Source organism: Blennius ocellaris (assembly GCF_963422515.1).
Source record: "Blennius ocellaris genome assembly, chromosome: 20".
Taxonomy (NCBI): domain Eukaryota; kingdom Metazoa; phylum Chordata; class Actinopteri; order Blenniiformes; family Blenniidae; genus Blennius; species Blennius ocellaris.
Genome location: NC_137669.1, coordinates 21200235 through 21223548, shown reverse-complemented (window position 1 = coordinate 21223548; position 23314 = coordinate 21200235). Strand labels below are relative to the sequence as shown.

Here is a 23314-nt window from a genome sequence, read left to right as displayed (position 1 = left end):
CCTTTTTCTTCTCCTCCTCCTCCTTCCTTCTCCTCCTTCTCCTCCTCTCCTCTTCCTCCCCTTTTTCCCCTCCTCCTCCTCCCCTCTCCCTCCTCCTCCTCCTCAGGGCATTGACCGCGTCCTGTCTGTCGCCAAGCGTATCGGCGAGCTCCAGATGGATTGTGGGATTCCGCAGACGGCGGAGGAGTTTGTGGGCCAGCTGAAGTTCGGCCTGACGGAGGTGGTGTACTGCTGGGCCAGAGGCATGGTGAGGTTCACCTCTTCAGGATCGGGGACAAACGGTTACAGAGCGTTACATTCTTCTCTCGTGTGAAAAACATCCGATCAGAAGCGGTTTCTAATCCGTTATCCTGTGTTGGATATGAGTTTCTCCTTTGTACTGAACACAGCATCGAATTTCTGTTATTTGTTCCCTTGGTTTTTTTGTTTTTTGTTTTTTTTTTGTTTGGTTTTATTCCACTCCCTCCGTCGCTGGCGTGACGATCAAATGCCTGAGATTGGAGCTGCCGTGGGACGGGACAGACAACCGCTCGGTATGAGGACGAGGGTCCGACTCATTTAAAGTGTAAATGCAATCAGAGGGAATCTCCTCCTGAAACCAAGGGAAACTGTCAACGGGGGAAAATAAGCAGTTTTCTGCATGATTGGCCATAAAACGAGGTCCGATCTGCATCTGATTCCCATTTCTAGATTAAAAAAACGAGGTACGTGACCCTCGTTTCTGTTTGTCTTGTTGAACATCGTCTCCATTCGTAGCTGTGGATAAACTCTTCTTTCCCTTCCTCTGCGCCGCCCACCTGCTTCTCCATAACAAACGAAAGGCAGCGGCTTTCGATCAAATATAATGCCGGCGTTCAAGTAGAACCTCATAAGTCATTAAGCTAAACGTCACACTGACCCCCCCCCTCCCTCCCCCGCAGCCGTTCGCCGAGATCGCCCAGCTGACGGACGTCCAGGAGGGGACGGTGGTCCGCTGCATCCAGCGTCTGGACGAGGTGCTGAAGAGGTGCGGCAGGCCGCCCGCATCGTGGGGGACTCCGTCCTGGGGAGCAAGATGGAGAAGGCCTCCCTCGCCATCCCGCCGGGACATCGTCTTCACCGCCTCGCTCTACACCCACTGAGGGGTGGAGGAGGAGGAGGAGGAGGATGGTGGTGGTGAATGTGCGAGCGAGTCGAGGTGCCTGCAGCCGAGAAAGACGGAGACGTATGGGGGAGGTGGAGACGCCAGCGTCTTCGCTGCCAACAGAAACATGTTGATGTTTACATGAACAATCTCGGTCATGACGAAGGGACGCGAGGATTTTTTTAAAAACGATCGGCGATGATCCACAAATTTGGATTGTAATTTATTGTACAGTTATAATAATTAAAAAACAAAAAAAAACATGTATACAGTTTCTCTGTGTTTGTGTTGTTTTATGCAAAACAATTCCATGTGTTTACATCAATTTAAAAAGACTTAACATATATGCATATATATACATATATTTGGCAATACAGGGCTAAAGAAATGATATTTTAGAAAAGTGCAGGATGAAGACGGTGTGTCCAAGAAATCCTCCCACTCAAGGTTGTTTTTAATCATTTAAAAACGTACTGTTGTGTTTCATGTGTCGTCAGTTGATAGTTTGACCCGGTTTCCCTCGTGTCGGCTCCATTTTCAGCTGGTTGAGACGTTGCATAATGTATTATTACACTATTGATTGCGGTTACCACATTCAATTGATTATATCACATTACATGAGGATTTTAAAGCCGCTCCAATATTGTAACCGCTAACGACATAAATGTCAAAATGGTAAAATATTTTGTTGCATTATTGGGGTGTTGTTGGATTTATTACCTTAATATTATTTGTCATTGCTCATTGTTTGTTTCTGCATGGTGTTTAACGTGTTGTGCAGCAACCAATGATGTAAAAAAAATGAGTATATAGTGCTTTATACCTGCATATATATGTAATTTCTGCAAATATAGTCACGTCTTTGTGTTATTGATCCTGATGTTAAGTCCAGGTGACCCTGACCTGTAATAACACATTCATACACAAGGGAATTCAAAGTGCTTCACATAGGGAAAGAAATACATAAAATTACATTAAAAATCAGAAATAAAACAAGATATTAAGAAAATAAAAGTGCATTTGAAAGACAAAAGGAAATAATGACGATGCAATCCACTTATAAATCTTAATTTATGTATTATCACGCTATTGCTGCGTTATTACATTTTATATGAATTTTAACGGGACCTCAGTAATGTAATAATATTTTTTTTTTAAATCAACTTAGTTATAGGCTGAAATGTTTTCTTGCACTACTGAGAAGTTATTCACACTTGTGATTTAATGATTAAGTTGTTGTTCGTTGTGCATCGTTTGTTTCTGGTGTGAGGGGATGTGTTGCAGTGAAACGGGAGGAGGAGGAGGAGGTGGAGGAGGAGGAGGAGGAGGAGGGAGACAGAGGTGGTGAGATGTCACGCGGAGGAGAGAAATCCGTCTCATTGTTGTGATGGGACGCTCCAGCAGCCCGGCTCGCGCTCGCGCGTCTCTCCGGTTCAGACTGTCGCTTTAAGACCAACACGTTTGCGTCTCATTAATTCAATGTAGCGACGCGTTAGTGGAGAAAAAAGAAAAAAAACCCTGATTAGACCCGGAGACCAGCCGCCACACGCAACTTCACGTTCAAGAAGAAAAGGTGGCTGGTTTGGTTTTTCTTTTTTTTAATTTTATTTAGAAGATGAAGACATCCCGAGGATGGGCAGCGGACGTTTGGAATAAATAAAAAAAAAAAACAAAGAAGCAGCAAAAAAAAAAAACAACAAACAAACGAAAGAAGCGATTTTCATCAGCAGCTGGAGGAGAAACTGATCCGATCCGCCAGGAGATCTGGAGGCATGTCGTCAGAAAAACACGGTGAGGTTTGATTTTTGTCCCCACAGATCGTGATTCCACAGCCTCGTCAACGTGCCCAACATCCGCAGCAGCTCCGGCGGAGACGCACCGGCCGCCGCCGTGTGGGCGCAGTTCGACGCACCGCAGGGCCGCAATTTGTCTCCATGGAGAGTTTTTTTTATTTATTTATTTATTTTTTTAAATGACAGCCTCCTCCTGCTGCTGCCTCCCGTCTCTACCCCGGGAGCCCCGGATTGCATTGACCCACTCAGTGAATCCAATATATTACCAAGAACTTTACCTTTAATCTGCCAATGTGCCATTATCACCATTACGCACGAGCCTGCGTAAGGATGTGGGTGTCCTTTTGCGCGTGCACGCCTTTTTTTTTCTCCTCTCTCTCTCTTGCGCGTGTTAATAACAATCTCAGCCTCTCTCCTCCGTCTCGGGCTTCTATTGTGTGTGAGGACGTAAGAGGCGCAGCTGGAACTCTGGATATCATGAGCAGATGAAAAGAAAAGAGATGAAGCGGAAAATGACACCTGATTTATTTATTTATTTATTTTTAAATCCATTTGTTTCAGACTGTGCAGCAGGATGCAGTTTGTGGTTCCAAACATAGCCGCTGTTTTAAATCAGATCTGTGATGGCTGAACACACATAAACACACACACAGTTTCCACTGATGCTCATAAAGAAAAAAAAAACACCGAATAGTTACTAATGATCGATAAAGGCTGTGTTATTAACCTGCTATACAGCAGTTTACTCCTCCATATGGAACCTGTGGTTATTCAACAGTCAGTCGAAAGCAGAACGCCACCATCAGCTGGACTGCATTGCACATCCCAGTGCGGCTCCGTGTTCCAGGCTGCAGCGCGAGCGCCAATCATTACTCTCATCAGTTACTGAGCTTTTTTTTTTTTTTTCCCCAGCAGCTGCAGGTCAAAATGTCTCCTGGTGTGCAGAGTCGACCAATACCTCCGATTCGTGGTCATGTGCTTAAAAACAAGCCGTCATAGACATTTTTAACCAGTTAAGTTCAAATAAAATGCAAAATATCAGGTGATTTATCAAGGAAAGATCATGCTTATCGCGTCAGTCTGCTTTCTGCTTTTATTCTGCATTTTCTGATCATGTGTTGACGTGAGGCATTCGATTGTGGCTAAAAAATGCTCTGGAATTAAAGTGATTTGCTTTGCTTCACATAAATTAAAATACATATGAACACACGGAGGTACGGAGACACAGACAGCAGATACATACCAAGATGTATGTGTAGATATTAAAAAGGCTTCAATTTGTAACAATAATGACTAAATCTGTGCATCTGAGCTTTGTTGCACGTCCAATCAGATTAAATCCTGCTTCCCTCATTCCACAAAACAGGGAAACAAAATGTGAAATAAACACCAGCAAACATGGACATCATGGCAAATGTAGAATAAGAGTGAAGGGAGCATGAAAAGGGAATTTAAAACAAACAAACAAGGAAAGCACAAAAGATAAAAAGAATGATTTGAATAGTTTTAATAAACAAATAGTTGTATGATTGAAAGATAAAGTGCAGCATTAATTAAAATATCAAGCAACAAACAGAATCTCAACATTTTCAACGTCAACAAATGGATCAACAAAGAGATTAAAGTGTTTTTCAGGCATGATTGCCTTTTTTATTTAACATTTTCCATCCAGAATCTTAATAAAAACATATAATTGGAGGGTAAAACTAATTATTAGCTTGATCTTCTTGTTGAAGTTTCAAGTATTTGAATATTTGGCTCCGGAAGCATGAACGTCTTTGTGTTCGGTTTGGCTGTCAGACTGTTTATCTTTTTCTTTTTAGCCACAAGAAGCTGATTTATGACTCGGAGAGGTTTTATGTGAGTCAATAACGTTTCCTGTCGTCACTTTTCTAATCAGGATCCCATTTCAATGTTTGTTGGACGAAGTCCCTCGACTTTAGACGAAAACCAAGATGTTTGCTTTCTGCTGCGGTTTGCAGAGCCGTGAGCTTTTTGGAGGTGTTCCTCCTCTCGTCCTCCACTCTTCCTCTACTCATCCTCTTCCTCCACTCTTCCTCTACTCATCCTCTTCCTCCACTCTTCCTCTACTCATCCTCTTCCTCCACTCATCCTCCACTCTTCCTCTACTCATCCTCTTCCTCCACTCTTCCTCCACCCGTCCTCTTCCTCCACTCTTCCTCTACTCATCCTCTTCCTCCACTCGTCTTCTTCCTCCACTTGTCGTTTTCCTCCACTCATCCTCTTCCTCCACTCGTCTTCTTCCTCCACTCATCCTCTTCCTCCACTCATCCTCTTCCTCCACTCGTCTTCTTCCTCCACTCGTCCTCTTCCTCCACTCATCCTCTTCGTCCACTCATCCTCTTCCTCCACTCATCCTCCACTCTTCCTCTACTCGTCCTCTTCCTCCAGTCGTCCTCTCCCTCCATTCATCCTCTTCCTCCACTCGTCTTCTTCCTCCACTCGTCCTCTCCCTCCATTCATCCTCTTCCTCCACTCGTCTTCTTCCTCCACTCGTCCTCTTCCTCCACTCATCTTCTTCCTCCACTCATCCTCTTCCTCCACTCGTCATCTTCCTCTCCTCTTCCTCTTCCTCTACTCATCCTCTTCCTCCACTCGTCCTCTTCCTCGTCCCTCCTCTCTGCCTGTTTCTGGTCCACTTCCTGCTTGTGAGTCGGGGACTGTTACGTAAAGCCGGTTCCCCGAGCGCAAGTCGTCATCCCTCATCACTCAGCTGCTCTCCTTCTTCTGTCCCATCATATCCTCCCTCCCTCTCTCTCTCTCTCTCTCTGTCCTCCATCCATCTCCACTTTTTTTTTTGCCTTTCTTCCTCGTCATGTCCCTGTCACAGCAGATTACCTCAACCGCCCCCCTGCTGTGAGAACACGACACCCCATCAGTCATGTTCTCTGTTAAACAAACAGAAAGGAGCCGAGGTGCAGAGAAACGTCGGGCCGAGGTTCATCCTCAGGTGAAATGTCACCTGTGCTAATGAACGTCGCCGCGAAGGAGACAAAATGTCAGCCGCTGTCATCATTACACGGCGCAGGTTGGAAAATATCAGGCCGTGTGGAGGTTTTTTTTTAAAAACCTGGTTATTATTGTTTCTCCTTTTTACATTCGACGGACAGACGGAGAACGTTTGTTTCTTTTATTCCTCCTCTGGTTTTTCTTTTGGGCGATTGTGTGGGTTGAGATCTGCGTGGAGTTTGTATGTTCTCGCTGTGCAGGTGAACCCGGACCCCACACACACACACACACACACACACACACACACACATACACACACTGTGAGGTGAGAATTTATGAATCATGTTTATAAAAGTGATATGAGAACTACAACTGGGGTTTTATAAAGTATTTCTATTCCATTCTATTCTATGCTGCTCTGTTCTATTCTATTCTATGCTGCTCTGTTCTATTCTATTCTATTCTATGCTGTTCTGTTCTGTTCTGTTCTGTTCTATGCTGCTCTGTTCTATTCTATGCTGCTCTGTTCTATTCTATTCTATTCTATGCTGTTCTGTTCTGTTCTGTTCTGTTCTATGCTGCTCTGTTCTATTCTATTCTATGCTGTTCTGTTCTGTTCTATGCTGCTCTGTTCTATTGTATTGTATTGTATTGTATTGTATTGTATTGTATTCTGTTCTGTTCTGTTCTATTCTAAAATAACCATCATGCTATAATAACCAGTGAAATCATATAATTATTCTGTTTTGGAAACAAAACCATCTGTAGGTGTGAGTCTCTCTGTGTTTTTGGCTTCAGCGCCTGAAAGATTAATGAATTTTCTCTTCCTCCTCCTCCTCCTCTTCCTCTTCCTCTTCCTCTTCCTCTTCCTCTTCCTCTTCCTCTTCTTCCTCCTCCTCCTCTCTCAGGGCTCGATGACTCCGGACGTCAGGCCATGCAGCCTCCTCCGTACCTCCCCGGCCCTCCAGACCCCAACGTGCCCCAGCACCCCAACATGCCCCAGGCGCCGGGAACGCAGCCCAACTACCCCGCTCCGCCTCCGCCCCCGGGCACCGAGGGATACCTCCAAGAGACTCAGTTCCACTGCGGGCCGCTGGGCCCCCCGGGCCCCCCCGCGGCCCAGCAGGGCTACACCGTGCAGACCCAGGGCCCCGGCGGCACCATGCCGCCCCCTCCGGTGGGGTACCTCCACCCGGGATACCCGCTTCAGCTGCAGCCCTGCACGGCCTACGTACCCGTCTACCCCATGGCTTCGGTGAGTCGCGGATCAACGTTCTTGTATTTCACTGATCTGACGTCAGATATCTGCACATCCGCCAGTCAAACCTTAATAATATTGTTCATACCAGATAAGAATGGGGGGGGAAAAGGCTTGGAAACATCGACTCAGTTTGATTATTTGAATATGAGATGAAAGGAAGTGAATTCTAAGTACATTTAATTAGAAAACCCAAACAAGTAGAATATTATTTTTAAAAGTAAAAAGTGGAATTGATATATAATTCCATAAGTATTTATATTTTGAGTGTTTTATTTTCAAGAGGCCTGAAAATAAAAGCATCAATAAACAATTTTCACTTTTGTACTCAACAACATGTCAGGACCAGTAACTTTAACTTTTACTTAATTAAAGCTGTATAATCTGAATTTCAAGGTCTCTGGAAGCAGGTGATTTTACATTTCCAGTTTTCTGAGAAACCATTAACTGTCCAGTGGTGCAGTGGTCAGAGGGAGCGAGTGCCCGGTTTGAATCCAGACTTTATGGGCCGACTGGTTTGATTTGTGTTTAAAATCCATTAATAAGAGTAAATTTCCATCTTCGCATCCAGGAGATTAATAAAAACAAAAAAAAACAGATTTGCTCCACGGCGAACTCACATCAAGGAGAAGCAGCAGAAAGTGACTGTGAGTCATCAAATATATATATGAAAAAATAAATCAAAGTGCACCTGTGCATCACCGGAGCAGTAATTTCAATGCGTACAGGACGGAGGAGTGGTGGAAGAATATGATCAAGAGCCGCACCTGCATTGCTCATTTTACCTCAAATCAGTGGGACTGCCAGGATCAGACGCTCGGCTTTCAGCTGCACCGCGGTCACCGCTAACTCCCCCCCCCCCCCCCCCCCCCCTCTACCCCCCAGGGGCAACCCTACATGCCAGCGGGAGGAACTCACCCGGGGATCCCGCCGGGGCAGATCCACCCCATGCAGATGCCGCCCAGCATCACCCTGATGGACCGCCGGCCGCCGCATGACTACCTGCCCATCGCCGTGCTCACCACCGTCTGCTGCTTCTGGCCCACCGGCATCATCGCCATCATCAAGGCCGTGCAGGTCAGTGCCGCTGCGGGGCGTCTGCTTTTTTTTTTTTATATATATCTCTGATGGTGAACCCGGGTTTACGCCTTCAAGAAAATAGTTTCCAGTTTGCAGATCAGAACAGCAGGAACCGTTTTCCCTGCTTGTTTAATGTGCAGACAAAGTCGGACCTGCTTGAAATGGTTCGACGGTTCAATTTGATTTATTCATTCATTTCTTTATTTGTTTTTCCACATTGCGTGAAGAACAATAAACACAAAGGTATAGCAGGAGCTTTTAGTCCAGTTACATTTTACATGTACCTGGGTTCATGCACCTGCTTCAGAGCTGCTATGAGCAGCCAAACCTGTAGGGGTCAGTGTAACGAGACGCATGAAGCCCTGATAGCCAATCAGAATCCTGGAAAAAAACAAAAACAATTCGTTACGAATTGTGACGTAAAATTTCCGCCTCCTCCAGTTTCGATGTAAACGGAGGCTCGTAGCTGCGTTTATGTGTAAATGCTCGTGCCAAACATTATTTTTAAATACTAGGGTGTGTAAACGTGGCCTGTCGCTCTTCCTCACGCCTCCTCTTGATGATCCTCCCTGATTGCGGCCAGCTTTGTTTTGTTTACCTTGTGTGTGTTTAGAACTCACTCTGCACTCGTGTCGTCGACCTGCTGAAGTCCCGTCCCCGACTTCACCCTCAACAATCCCATTTCTCTTCCACTCCTGAGTCTACGCCTGCACGCCGTTATGGGCGATAACGTTGGGAGATATCGTTCTACACGTCAGCCTTCGGAATAAAGTTTTCATTAATTGTCTTGCTTGTGCTGCGGGTGTGTTTCCGTTGACGAGTTAAGGGTTTATTGTTTTTCGTTTTGATGGGCTGTCAGTGGAAAAAGGCTGCGTGGGGATATTGTTGCCTGTGAACACACACGCAGGCTGTCCTGCTTCGTGCCGCTGTTCGGAAAGATCGTTCATCCCTGATGACTTACGTCAAAACAGGATGTGACAGATTTTTTTTTTTTTTTCAATACCACTGTGGACTAATAAACGTCACAACTGGGTGAATTTACCAGGTTTTTTTTGGAGCCGACGTGCAAAAGACTGCAAAAAGTTTGATGATGCAAAACCACAGGAATCGACGTCTCAAACGCTCGTCGTCGCCGCGTCGCTTGTAGGTTATCTGAGGTGTAAAAGCTTCGGTCTGGTGCCTCTCACGATGCCCGTTGTTTACCTCCGCAGCGGCAGACTGCGCTGACCACCACGCACCCGCATTACGTAACTGCACCATTGTCAGTGCAACGGGACAGAATGGATTTTTCCCCCCTGGGCCTGCTCAGCTGGCTGTGAGTTGAGCTGAGCTGACAGAGCGTGGACCCGCCGGTCCGAGCTGTGTACGTTGTTAAAGTGTGTTAATGCCGCGCAGAGTGGCCTCTTTCTGCACATTCAGCCTGCGCTGCAGTGAAATCGATCCGTCCGTGGCGTTTCTCCACTCGCCACATCTTCCCCTTACATAACTTTACAGGCCCCGTTTACACGACAACGAATCCGAGTGTGTCCGCAAAAGAAACTTTCTTCACTTTTCGGGGGTTTGTTTACACGACACCAGGTGGAAAGTTTCTTTCACAGCCGCTAGTTCCTCCTGCAGAGATTGCCGGACAAAGATAGAAACACTAGATGCCACACGGCCTATCAGCGCCGGTTGACGCGACGTGCCTGCAGCGCCGCCATCTTGGAGAGGTCTCCCGCTCGTGCTAAACATAAAGAGCCCAGGCTAGACAATCCACAAAAACATTCGCAGCTCGCTTGCAACACGTAGCAACAGTCTTTCACCCCATCCCAATAATTTTTCCACAGGATAGAGCTTTTCCTCAGCTTTAAAACGAGGTATTTTTTGTGTTGCTACGTGGACTAGCAAGCGAGCTACGAATGTTAGGCGGTGGATCTAGTGTTTTATATCTATGTTGCCGGAGGCTACAGAGCCTGTTACTGCGCATGCGCTCATCTCTCCCCCTCCCTTCCCTTGTAAACAAACATGGCGACCCGCGGTGATATCGTTCACGGTCAGCATTCTCGTTTGCTCGTCCATATCAGTCGTTTTATAGTTGAGACTCACCCCTGATAGCATCTGATGCGTCATCGGTCATTGCAGGTGTCCGGTTTTCTCAATTTTCTTGACGTTTATAGCGTATTCTTCTCTGCTCACATGTCTGTGGTTTCATTACAATAATCAAGAAACAGCGCCCTCCGAAGGCCGGGCATACTAACTACATCTTTGTCTCTGTGCTGCTGCAGTCTAAACACACTCCCCCTTTTTTTTTTAAGGGATTAGGTGTCGTCACGTGAAACGTTGTCGTGTAAACAGGGTCTTACATTCTGATTTTTCTCTCTCCCTCTCCCCGCCATCCCGCTCCCCTCAGGTGCGCACGGCGATCGCCCGGGGCGACATGGTGACGGCGGAAATCGCCTCCCGCGAGGCGCGCAACTTCTCCTTCATCAGCCTGGCGGTGGGCATCGCCTCCATCGTGCTGTGCACCATCCTCACCGTGGTCGTCATCATCGCCTCGCAGCACCACGACGACGACTGGGAGCCGTAGACGCCGGGCGCTCGTCTCCTGTGACGGGGGATACGTGGCAAACATTGGCCCGCCGCAAAACTACTCTGGAGGAAAACGGGAGCCCTGAGAATGCACTCAGATGGGTTTGGGGTTTTTTTCTGGCTTGTTCTATTCATCACACACACACACACACATAAAAAAACCACACACACATAAAAAACACACACACAGATTTGACCCAACCTGTTCCCATCAAAAAAGAAAGAAAAAAAAGCGACCGATCACGGCTGAAGATCACGAGCAAAAAACGCAGTCAGCTGTGAAACAAGACCCAGTGTTCCTCTTTGCACAGCGGCCGCTTAATACATACACTTAGATATGAGCTGCGGGAGGGAAACAAAGCTTCCTTGCATTAACAATTCATTCCACTCTTATTAATTCATACGGCCTTCGCTGATGTAGTTAGACCAGCGTCTCCATCGCTGTGTTTCGTGGAGCCCTGAAATTTGAGGCAATGCAACCCCCCCACCCCCCAAAAAAAACAATACAAACAAAAAAAAAAACCAGTGCTTATAGTGAAAAAAAGGAACTTTTTAGTCTTTCAAGTGCAAATATCCACACGTTTTCTCCTCGTTGGTCCACAGAGTTCGTGTTTCTTTGCTGCTTAGGAAACTGATTTCAGGCGACGGGTTCACATTGGGACCCTGGACTGACAGGCGCCGGTCAAACGTAACCAAACAGAGTATTTATTCACACCTGTGGGGACATTGTATCCGGACCAGACGGTTCAGAGCGTATGAATCACACGTGGTATTATTTATGACTTTGTCCAGTATCTACCCATGCCTTGTTATAATTTGCCAGGATATCACGAGCTCGCCGCCGTCCGCCGCTCTGAATCGGCCTGAATTTGATGTCTTATGAAGATGATATTGCACTTTGTAGTAACCAGGTGATACAGCCGCCTGCAGTCACAGTTCTTTTAGTGCATGATGAGTATGAATTTAAGCTGATGGGCTTTTTTTTAGTGGGGAAACGTAGTTTTTGTCTGCGGGAACCATTTCCTGAAGTTTCTCGCTCTCGGTCTGTGCTGCAGTATTTTCTTAAAGTGTGAACCAAGCTACTGTCAAGACAAGAAAGAAAAAAACAGACTAGTTAGATTATCAATATTTCAATATTAGGTTTGCAAATACTGCTTTTAGAGACGTATTAGCCTTTTTGTGTGTGTGTGTGCGTGTGTGTGTCGCACTTCCTTCGGACACTGTTTAGGAGACTTTTGTGCGACTTTTGCAGTAACATAACCCTGCATGTCATCCCGGCTTTGTTTCCACGTGTCCCAGATATGGAGGCTCCGGCTGTGTCACGGCGAGATGCACTGCCACTGGGGCTCGTTTCCACAATGTGTTTGTGGGAGACGAGCAGGCTGGTGAAGCTGCAGTTTGATCCTGAGTGTTCAGGACTCATGAGATGAATGTTCCCAAAAGGAGGGAGGGAGAGAGAGCGAGAGAGAGAGGGAGAGAGAGAGAGAGAATAATGACGATAATAACGATGCCTAAACTGTTTTCGTAGCACTTTCAGCTCCATGACATTCACACCCTCCCGTTAATGCCCCTCAGCACTCTCATTCTGTCTTTCTCCTCTCCGCCGTGAATGAGTTATTGGACCTATTAACATATCTCTAATGCCGACTCCTCCTTTTCCCTCCTGGTCCCAACAACTACAGTATTTTTCAAAGATTATAACGAGAGGACGCTAGAATTTATGAAAATTATATGTTTGTTGACAATGAGCACAAATAGAGACCGTACATTTATACAAGTATGTTGTTATTATTATTCTATATGTATAATGTTCACACATCTGAGCCCCTATTTATCAATCACAGTAAAGTAAACCTCTATAAGCAATTTACGCTTCATTCAATAGATATAATGCTTTTTATTTATGGAACAGGGAGAACAAACGTACCAAGAAATCTATTGGAATACAGGTTTAGTGATTGTTGTGGTGCATCTTTCTCCTAAAGCTTCTATCTGATGAACTTTAACGCTCTGCTCTCGAAGTATTACGTTTTCTGGAAACGCTTCTCCAGACTCTCCCGGGGGTTTGCAACCTTTATAACCAAAAAAGCCATTTTGGTGATTTTTCCACCAAATCAAATTCACCTTGGAGGCGCAAAACCCGTTTAACCTTTAGAATGAGGATGACACGGTTTCAGATATACAACAGTTTTCGGGGGGGAAAGAAAACACGTACAAAAACTGTATCTGATGATGCATTTATAAAGTTTCCACGACAATTCAGAAATTCATTCCATTTTCAACCTGATTTTAGTGGATGCGTCTTTGTTTTCCTCCATTTTTCAGATGATTTTGCCATTTTAGAATAGAATAGAATAGAAATGCTCAATATGAGAGGACTTCCTTTAAGCATCGCTCCACACAGAATCAATAGAAAGAAAGTTGAATATCAGATACGGCAGGATAAGAATTAAATAAGTAATTTAAAGATGAATATGTACAAAGCTTAAAAGTGATAAGTTGTGTAGAGTCTCATGGCCACAGGAAGGAAAGGCATTTTAGCCATTTTAATGATGTTTTCTCTCTTCTGAGCAGTTTTTCTTTTATAGCAGTTTATCCTCTTTATCATTTTTATTTACTGCTCAGCTAAACTAACAATGCACATACACAAAAATAAGGGGAATTTGTGTTTGGTGGGTTATTCCTGTGTTCTCAAAGTGTTTCTTGGCAATACGTCTCACACTATTAATAGAAAGTGTTTTTATTTTCCTTTTAAAATGGTGCCACACGGAAGAAATTGCCAAATATCCTCTGCGAATGCCAAAACCAACACGAGAGTCGTCCACCGAGCGTCCCACACTTTCCCTCCTTTCAGCGCGTCGTTTAGCTAAGTTTTGTATTTACGGTATGGATATCGTTTTAATCTACCTCTTTGCACGAACAGTCAAGACGAATAGTTTTGAATATCTCCTGAACAAACTCCTCAGCTCAGCGGGTTTAACTTTCCCTGTGTGATAAATAAAAGGCCCAGATGTGTCGTGGACACGGAGCTACGTGTTGAAAGTGTAAAATGAAACACAGTGCTGTTCAGTATTATTATTGATGTACAGAAGGCGTGTGTGTGTGTGTGCGTGTGAGTGTGTGTGTGTGTGTGGGAAACGAGCTCTTGGTTTTCTTTTCGCTCTTTCTTTTCTTCCGTGTGTTTCTCAGCTTGTAAAATGCGCCGGGTTGCTCGTTCGAAGAGCCGAGAGATTTTTTTTTCTCCTCGTGTCCATGTGCTTCTCATTGGGGTTTATTATGCTAATTCTATTCATGGCCATGTTGCACATACTGTGGCTCTTTCTGACTTCAGTTGTTTGAGTAATGAATAAAAGAATCCTTTCTTTTTTTTCTGTTGGAATGTGAACGGCGCGTCGGCGAAGGCGGTGTCTCCTTCTTTCAGTCTGTTTCATTATTTGTTTCACCTCTCCATCCTGCCATGCAGTCTCTGTGGCTTCTCCTCTCTCCCTCATCACTGAGAGGCTATTTATAGTTGCCCTGGTTTTTCTCCCTCTCCGTCTCTCTCTCTCTCTCTCTCTCTTTCTTCTCCCCATCAGAACACGTGCTATCTCGCGTTCGATCGGCGGAGGATTCTCAGATCGTTTCACGTCAAGCTCTTGACACGTCCAACTCACGTCTTCTTTCACACATAGTGACAGGAGGGGATTGGTTTTTTTGTGTGTTAATGAAGACGATGCACTTCAGTGATCCATTGATCTATTTCCCCTCCAGTACGTCGTCATAAAGCCAGTTTCAAATAGGTGAAGCACAGTTGAATGGCCAATGTTATATATATATATTTCTATAAGCTGGCTGGAACTGGTGTTGCAGGAACTGCCTCCACCTCATCAGGTTGTCATCAACATCACAGTATTGAGGTTTTCTCAGACTGTAGTCAGATTTCGCCACATTTGCGGTAAATAAATCCTGTGTTCTCTTTTTGAATCATATGGAACCGAAACAATCGAACCTTTCCAGACACACGATGCCACAATCATTTTGGCACATTAAAATTCACTTATTTAAAGAAACATGGTGATCTGGCTAACAGACATATTCACATTATTTAATTTAATAGAAGCTCAGATATTGGAAGAATGAAAAAAAAAAGTTTTACTTATATAAAGTCAACATCAAAAAAGAGAAAAATGCAATATACTGAAGCACAAAGCTACAGCTATCCTTTTTGTTATATATAAATTATCTCAAGCCGCCAGTTTAGACTATTGTTATTGTAACCTGCATTAGAGTTTTAAGTCAGAAACTAAATTATTTTCTAATTCAAGAAGCAGGAAATAACCTGGCTGGATTTTGACCTTTGTTGGCCTATATTCTCTTTTTGGTCCCTTTCGGTCTCTACATACCTCCAAAAACAAATAAATGTGGCTTTTCAGGTGGTAAATGTTCCACCATGTTTTCCATCTGATGCGAGGAGAGGAGGAAAAATAACGAGGTAAAAGTCATTTTGAAGCAGAGGAAACTGATCGCAGCGTCTCTCGTATGCTTTCTGACACACGGGATTCAATAAGGCGCTTAATTCAATGAAGACTGAGGAGGGCGGAGGTGTGAGCGGAGCGGAGTGAACACATCACAGATGGTCATTTAGCCTCCTGAAGAGACGCAGCGTCTCAGAGATCGTTTGACTCGGGCCTCATGCTGCACGCCGTCACACCGGCCCAGATCCCCGCCGGCTCGCCCTCGCCGGGTGTTTGTGTCGCCCCCGCTGCTCCGGCGCCGGCCTGTCGTCTCCGCGGCGACCTCGGGACTGATGTGTGAGGGCTGGCGACGGTTCAGGACGCCGCCTGGAACGCTGGAGGTTTTCCACATCATCCGTCACAGATAAATCGCTTTCTTTTGTGTCTTGACACACAATCTGTGTCAAGAAAAAAAACAAAAATGTCTTAACCCTCTAAGACAACCGTCTTTTGAGTTTAAAAAAAGCCGTTTTTTTTCCTCAGTTTTACAGTTGAACTGCTTGGAAATATTCAGTGACCACGGGTAAAATGTGTTTAACAGGTAAATCACAAGTTCTGCCACCTACAGTAAAATCTTGGTTTATTAACAAATAGACATTTTCAAGCGTAAACCACTTTTCCTCAGATATGCAATGGCGACACTCAAATAAGTTGGAATGTGAACAGATGACGACAATCTGGATTTATTTACATCCACAACAGGAGGAAGCAGACGCTGTGATTGTGTAAACAGGGGAATAAATATTGTTCTACAGCAACTGGACCCGTGTCAATGTGACAGTTTGGCAACCTGCAGACGAGCAAACATCCAGCTGGTCGCCGCACTCGGCCGGAGGGGCAGCGGCCCAACGGCAGGCCCAGAGATCTAACGTGGAATGGAGGACGCCGTTGAGTCGGAGGACCCGCGGATCTTCTGCAAAGTCCCTCCAGCCGTCACGTCCTGGTCTGAGTCAGCGGAGGATCCTGCTGCTGAGGTACTGGCAGAGGCAGAGCGGCGCGGTGGGGCAGTGGTTCCCCCGGAGGGCCGGATGGCGGTGCGACTGTCTGCTCAGCCTCTCGGACGCCAGCAGCTTTACGTAGGAGGCGCTGTAGGTCATCAGCAGCCGGTACGCCCTCTCCTGAGAGGAAACCACGTCACCGGACACGTTTCGTGAAACCAAGATGGACGCAGCAGTCGTTTCAAAAAACAGTGATTTTACGGCACTTGGTGTATTTGTTGACGTATTATTTATTCAAAAGTTTTCTTATTTTGAACACATCGTTGCTTCTTCTTTAATAAGTCACTTTGTTCTTATTCGCTAACCTTCCATTTTAACACATTTATGACAAGGGCAGGCTGAGAATGTGCAACAGCTGTTGTTGTATTGTTGGTATTTGGGTTCTTAAAGGGGTCATATGATGCAATATTCACTTTCTAAAAGGTTTTCCCAACAGTAATAATCGTCCCCATACCTGGAACAATGAAGAAAGTGTGTCCTCTCTCTCCCCGGCTTGTTCCAGGTTTTAAAAAGTGTGTTGCTCCAACCAGCCAATCAGAAATCAAACCCGATATAGTGTCATCGAGGGTTTAGCCAATCACAATCAAGGTAGGCTCCTCCCCCTTTGACTCCTCCCACAATTATTCAGCTCTGCTCTGGCACATGGCACCACGAGAGGAAGTACTTCCTCCTCTTCCCATAGATGGGCGTGTGTGGGGGCGGAGCCAGTCAAGGTCACACAGACACAGCAGATTCTGAATAGAGCTCCTATGATCCAATATTCTAATGGAGGAAAATCAAGGAGGAGCTGGAAACTTTGAATACGAGGTTTTTTGACCGAGATTCATGATAAAGTGTTGAAAAGCTGGATAATATGACTTCTTTAAGTAAAGGCACATTTCTAGTTCTAAACCGATTGAAACTCTCAGTGACAGTGTGAATCGGCTCAAGCCAGATTTGTCCCTGATTCATATTATCTAAAAAGAAAAGAAAAACATTATCCAATGTCTGATGGTAATGTAAATAAAGTTTGCTTTTACGCACAACAGCAGTAAAACAAAAGCCTACCCAAAATAATCGTTTTATTCTGCATGAACAAAAACCAGCAAGGCATGTGGTTAAGAGAGCCTGCTTGAGTGGCCGTGTGTGTGTGTTTGAGTGTGTGTTTGTGTGACGTGAAGTCCTGAGAGAGCCAGAAGAGATTAAACTCTCACAGCATCACATCCCGACGCATGAGTCACGGCGCTGAAAAGGCGGATGTGGATGATTGGCTGACAAAACGTGTGTTTGAAGTTAATGGCGTGTCTCAGCGGCCTGGAGGTGTGAGTGTGAGCAGTTCAACCTGTGACAGACTAATGGACCTGTCCAGGTTCTGTCTGCGCCGTCACACATGATCCGCTGTGACCCTGAGCTGCATGAGGCAGTGCAGGAGGACGACGGACGGAATATTTAAATGCACTACATTTCATAGACGTCTTCTCAAGAGTCCTATTCATTAAAAGGCTGTTAATAATTTAGTAGAGGCACCTACCGTCTCTATATGCTCTGTATTAATCTGAGCATAGATATAAATGTGTAAATAAAAAAAGAATAAAGTTTATGTGTCTCACCTGAGCAGGTAAAGACACGTCAGGGATGAGGCTGAAGCTGGTGGGTATTTTGGTGTCCCCCTGTTGGCTGGAAGTGGTACTGCAGCCCGCGTCCTCGTTTCTCAGCAGGGGCCTCTGCTCCTCCTCTTCATCATCCTCCTCCTCCTCCTCCTCTACCTGTCCACTGACCTCAGTCACCAGGACCAGGTGGGACATTCTCCTCTTCAGTTTTTTCTGGAGGAAGTAATAAAATACTCATTTCAAACTTGCCCACACGGCAAGAACTGAAGCAGTGAGTTGCAACGCCCGCCCACAAAAAACACAAATTAACTGTTCCGTTTGTCCCTTTCTGCAAAGATAAATATCCTCGGAATTATGTTTCCATTGATCGTGAGGGAGGCCAGACATGCAAACGGGAGAAAGGTCGATGCTACGGCACGATAATGTCACCTGGACGTCTGACGAGGTGAAGCTCTGCTCCTCTAAAGTGTCGGTCAGCATCGTCAAACACTGCGACATGTCCCAGTAGACAAAGTACAGCTACACACACACACACACACACACACACACACACACACACACACACACACACACACACACACACAGAAAGGGATACTGCAGTGTCAGTGGCTTGGATGTTATCGCATTTCTGCACCATCATCATCGACGATTATTAAAAAAAATTTTTTAACACAGCGCAGCAGATTAAAAGAAGTTTCATGGGTTTTGTCGGGGGTTTCAGAGGCCCACCTTCATGTTTCCAGTGCAGTTCTGCACCCAGTCGGCGACGCCCACCAGCAGCTTGTGTTTCACCATCCTCTCGTTCACCTGGACCAACCGCACATCCAAGTTCAGGTTGATCTGACCCGGAAAGAGTTCGAGAATCAAATCAGGGACGAACTGGTGTCGTTACTGTCGCTCAAGAAATTCAAGACCCGAACTTAAACGTGTCACTCGCAACGTGACTGATTTCACATTTTTGTCCTTCAAGGCTTTTTAATTTTTTAAATTTTTCGTAGTTTAGACGATTGCTTCACCTGCTTGGTGCTGCGGTGGAGGATGAAGATGATGGTGGAGGTGAGGAGGATGGAGACGAAGCTGACGGAGAGACAGAGGGCCCAGTAGTCAGTGATGGCGATGTAGAGATGGAGGGTGGAGAAGGCGGCGCACCACACCACCATGTACAGCAGCTGGAGCAGGACCGGACCACACATTAGTTCATATGTTTAAAAAAAAAAAAAAAAAAAAACAACTTACAGTTGCAGAACGTGGTCCAGAAGTGAGGGAGGATGTTTCTGAAACTCTAACGAGACGTGGAGAATCTGCGTGCGGGACAAACATACCGGCGCCATGATGAAGTGAAAGATCGCCGAGTTGAAAACCATGTATCTCCTGACGGCCGGCGCGTCCAGAGCCGCCCTCAGGGGAGCCTCCATGTCGGCGGCGGGAATCTAACGCGTCGCACGGTACACAGGACAGGCGCGTTAGAGGCGCGGGGATCCGGCTGGCCATTGTTGTGTGTGTGTGTTTGCACCGACCTGGAAGCCTTCCCTCTGCAGCACGGCGCGGCACAGAGGCAGGTCGAAGCTCGGGTTGAACATGGAACGACTCGGCACGGCCAACACACACTGACCTGGGAGGGCGGAGGTCAGCGACAAGGTCACGCAGCTTACAAACACGTGAAAGTCAATCCGCGAGTCGTATCCTCACGAGTAAAACAAGCTTGTTTCAGCCTCTCAACTGGGGAACGGGAAAGCAAAACGTGTATTCGGAGGACAAATTAACACCTTTTCCCAACACGTAACCTTTGTTCCTGGAATTTTGACCGACCCCTCCATATATCTGAGATTAAATCAACATCTTTATTGAAAAATAATCAATGATCCTGATCAGATCTTTTCTTTTTTTTGTCCAAAAAGGTCAAAAACTGCAATTCACGCAAATTTTAAAGGAGTCTTGTAACGTTAATCTTTTTTTGGGGGGGGGAGTTTCCAGGGTTTTCGCTGGTCTGGTTTCAGTTCTGGTTCACGGTTCGTTCCGTTGCTCCGGAGGTTCATTGTTTCATCTCGTGACCGACTGCGTCCCCGGGAGAAACTCCACCCAGCCGGCAGACTGCGCGTCCACGTCCCCCGTTTCCTCCTCCGGCAACAAATATTAAGGGATTTTAATTGAAATGTTTACCATTCGACCAGCCGGTTGTGTTGCTGCCGTCCGGCTCAGCCTTCGTCTGGCTGATCTGAACGTCCACCGCGGTGTCGTCCTCCGTCGGGTGGTGAACTTCAGCGTCGGCCTCCATCGGGTCAGAGGTCACCTCGTCCTACAGCCGGGAAAACAAAATCAACACTACAAAAGCTCACGTCAAAATAGATTCATACTTTATTTGACCGTTGCATCAAGAGTCCTCCACCCAACGTGACGGGGAAATGACACATCTGACTATCTACATGTGAAACTGCATGAACCGACACTTCTGACTTTACTTCTGCTAAATAAAAGATAAATAACAAAGCTGGGGGGGAAAAAATATTGTAAAAAAACATGGATTTTGAGAACACGTTAAGTTGTAAATGCACAAAATGATAAACTATATTTCAACTCTCATCACACAGATTTGTTGGATTTTAATTGAATTTGCTCGGTGTTGTTATAATAAATAAATAAATGATCAAAACTGAAAGAGTTAAAATAGTCATCTAAAAGTAATGAACAGAGAGAAGTGGTCAGTCGGTGCTAAAAGTATCCGATACGCCAGGTTTGAAAAGCTGAAATTATTTGTTAAAAGGTCAAAAAGTCACCAATAAATAAAGGTTGACTTGTTAAATCAAAATTAACTAAAAACTGCCAATTTATATAAAAACAATCAAACTCATAATTGATAATCACAACTAACTGGATACAGCTTTAAATCAAATGTTGAATCTTGAATGGATTCATATTGAAAAAGCTAAAAGTCCTGAGTGTGTTGTTGAAAGTGTTGTAGACAAGTTAAGTTTTAGTTAAGTTTAATTATCTGGCTGAGGTTGTGCCAGTGTGTCGAGTAGCTGCTGCAGTCAGTTAAAAAAAAAGCCTAAACACTTTACAATAATCTAAACTATAGGTGTGAGTGAAACAACAGCTAAAAACTGTCAAATTAATCACATAAATTTAAATATTTCACACATCCAGACTAACAAAGCAGACAGAAAACAGTGTGTAAATAAGGCTGATGAACAGAGAAACTATACAAGATAAGATATGAATGGATAGTTGTCGATAATAATTACAAATTCATCTCAGTGCACAAAATTAAAAAACCGATGTAACCGTAAAGATTATCTCTCGTATTGGACGAGTGACTGAAAATCAGAGGCTCTGCTTTTCCAACTAGAAGAACAAATCAACCAGTGTCAGGGGAAAAAAAAGAGATTTATATTGACCTCTTCATCAGAGGCCTGCGATCACGGCTGTGGGACTTTAACCAGAGGACCAGACCCGTCGAGCTCCACAAAGCAGGACGGCTCACATGCCAGATATCCGTCAGACGGGCTGCAGTGCTCCTCAGACGGCCGCTCACTGGGGGCTGCAAGTGTGAGGGAAACATGCAGGAAGCCAGATTACGTGTGCTGCCATGCAGCCGCAGTGTCTTGAGCACAAAGGCGGCACAAATGGGCTGTAATCTCCTAATAGGGGGATTACGTTTTTGAGGAATAGACTTAAGGGAATTTACATTTTGATGAGTTGTATCTGCGTGTCTCTGACCGCTAACCTTTGCTCGAGCACACAGGCTTTATCGCCTCAGAGTGGGCGTCTGCTAATAGAGGATGAGTGCGTTAAGCGGCGACACCGCGGCCCTCTTCGGCACGCCGACGGTCCCCGCGGCAGTTTATCTCGCCCGGTATGAAGACAGGAGGTGAAATGCGACTCTCTGTAAGTCTATTTCCACATTTCATCACTAACGTGTGAAAAGCCGGGCTTCGTAGGTCCTCCTTTGTCTCTCTTTCGCACGTCAGCCTTCTCTCTTTCGTTTCTCCTTCCACTCACTTGATGAGTAACGAGGTCTGCAGTGCAGAAATGGAGAAGGGAGAAAAAAATAGCCCTTAAAGTCCTGCGAAACCGTGGGTCTTATCAGTGTCAGTCATGCAGAGAGGAGCTTATCAGTAGTGAACACAGATCAACATGTCATCTGAGAGTTGCGTCTCACATCCGCCGGGGCGCCGTGCAGACTGCAACTCTGAAGACTTTTAGACGCTTGTTTTCCTTCGCAAAATGCATTTCGAAAGACATGAGCTGTACCAGTGACACATTGCAGGAATATTCTTCTTCTGCGTGAGAATATAGAAGAAAATAAAAGGTGTCAATAGCTCGTGTCTGTGTAAAACTTAACCAGGTTTTTGTATTTCTCTGTGTGTTTGGCCCTACATACAGCGTGACATAGGACTCATAGGTGAACTAAGATGTTTAGTTTTAACAAGATGAACAAACATCCTACCTATGCATCAGGTGAAGGGCCGTTACATCCACCCAGACGTCACAGTCGCATTCCCTCCTCATTATTTTCCTTCCTTACGTTTGCGCTTCCATTAAAAGCAGTGCTGACGCCTCGCAGCAAACAAACTGAGGCTTTCAAGCTTTGAAGTGAAGCTGCTTCTGCTTCTGCCTCTCTCTCTCTCTCTCTCTCGCTCTCTAGCAGCTTGTGACTCAGATCAGCCGGGCCCCATGACTACAGGAATGTGGTTTGTGGTTCTCAGAGAGCACAGCGTCATGAACGATGGCCAGAAGCATGAGTTCACACATTTTGTTTGTTACAGAGACACGACGCTCTGCACAGGTTCGAGGCGCAAAGAACAAAAGGCTGCAAAATATGAACATTACCAAAAAGAGAGACACAAAACGAGACAAGATACAATAAGCAACAACAAGATACTACAAGACAAGACAAGACAAGACACTATAGGAAAAGACAAGACAAGACAAGACAAGACACTCTAGGAAAAGACAAGACAAGACAAGATACTATAGGAAAAGACAAGACAAGACAAGACACTATAGGAAAAGACAAGACAAGACAAGACAAGACACTCTAGGAAAAGACAAGACAAGACAAGATACTATAGGAAAAGACAAGACAAGACAAGACAAGACACTATAGGAAAAGACAAGACAAGACAAGACAAGACACTCTAGGAAAAGACAAGACAAGACAAGATACTATAGGAAAAGACAAGACAAGACAAGACACTATAGGAAAAGACAAGACAAGACAAGACAACACAAGACAAGATACTATAGAAAAGCAACGACTGTGGGGACAATTTTACATTTGCATTCTTCTGTAATTTAATAACACTTTATTAGCACAGGCATATTGACATTTTATCAGTTTCGTTATGGTAAATATTCCTCACAGACACGCAGAACTAAGGAAGCTGTATATATTTGGGTGTAAGGGGGCGGTGCAGTGTGGCTGTAAACTGTTTCACATCA

At 45.2% G+C, this 23314-nt stretch overlaps 3 protein-coding genes across 9 annotated transcripts in view; 2 read left to right on the top strand and 1 right to left on the bottom strand.

Moving 5' to 3' along the window:
* The window catches only part of skic2 (SKI2 subunit of superkiller complex), a 13632-nt gene extending 12275 nt beyond the window's left edge, over positions 1–1357 (top strand). Inside the window, 4 exon segments of the mRNA XM_080515864.1 lie at positions 107–247; positions 921–1002; positions 1005–1078; positions 1080–1357. Coding sequence (XP_080371990.1) covers positions 107–247; positions 921–1002; positions 1005–1078; positions 1080–1121 — 339 coding nt within the window. The 3' untranslated portion in view covers positions 1122–1357.
* Positions 1358–2584: 1227 nt separating this feature from the next.
* On the top strand, positions 2585–10790 carry prrt1 (proline-rich transmembrane protein 1; the record flags this gene model as incomplete). The annotated part of the gene is made up of 4 exons (XM_080516216.1): positions 2585–2914; positions 6795–7141; positions 8030–8221; positions 10614–10790. Exons 1-4 carry the CDS (start codon positions 2896–2898, stop codon positions 10788–10790), a joined length of 735 nt encoding a protein of 244 aa, XP_080372342.1. The 5' UTR covers positions 2585–2895.
* Positions 10791–15868: 5078 nt separating this feature from the next.
* tmem268 (transmembrane protein 268) lies at positions 15869–22488 on the bottom strand. Of its 7 annotated transcripts, none has more exons than XM_080516271.1 (11): positions 22320–22488; positions 21597–21888; positions 21268–21410; positions 20033–20194; positions 19390–19484; positions 19195–19302; positions 18889–19041; positions 18602–18712; positions 18302–18391; positions 17873–18085; positions 15869–16403 (listed from the first exon to the last, which is right to left on the bottom strand). In XM_080516271.1, the coding sequence occupies exons 4-11, from the start codon at positions 20145–20147 to the stop codon at positions 16236–16238; spliced, it is 1053 nt and encodes a 350-aa protein (XP_080372397.1). In that variant the 5' UTR covers positions 20148–20194; positions 21268–21410; positions 21597–21888; positions 22320–22488; the 3' UTR covers positions 15869–16235. The 7 variants fall into 7 exon arrangements, with proteins under 7 accessions (XP_080372397.1, XP_080372401.1, XP_080372396.1 ...); XM_080516275.1 differs by having other exon boundaries at positions 18889–18949; positions 19109–19302; positions 20033–20168; XM_080516270.1 differs by having other exon boundaries at positions 20033–20168.
* Between the last annotated feature and the right edge of the window lie 826 nt (positions 22489–23314).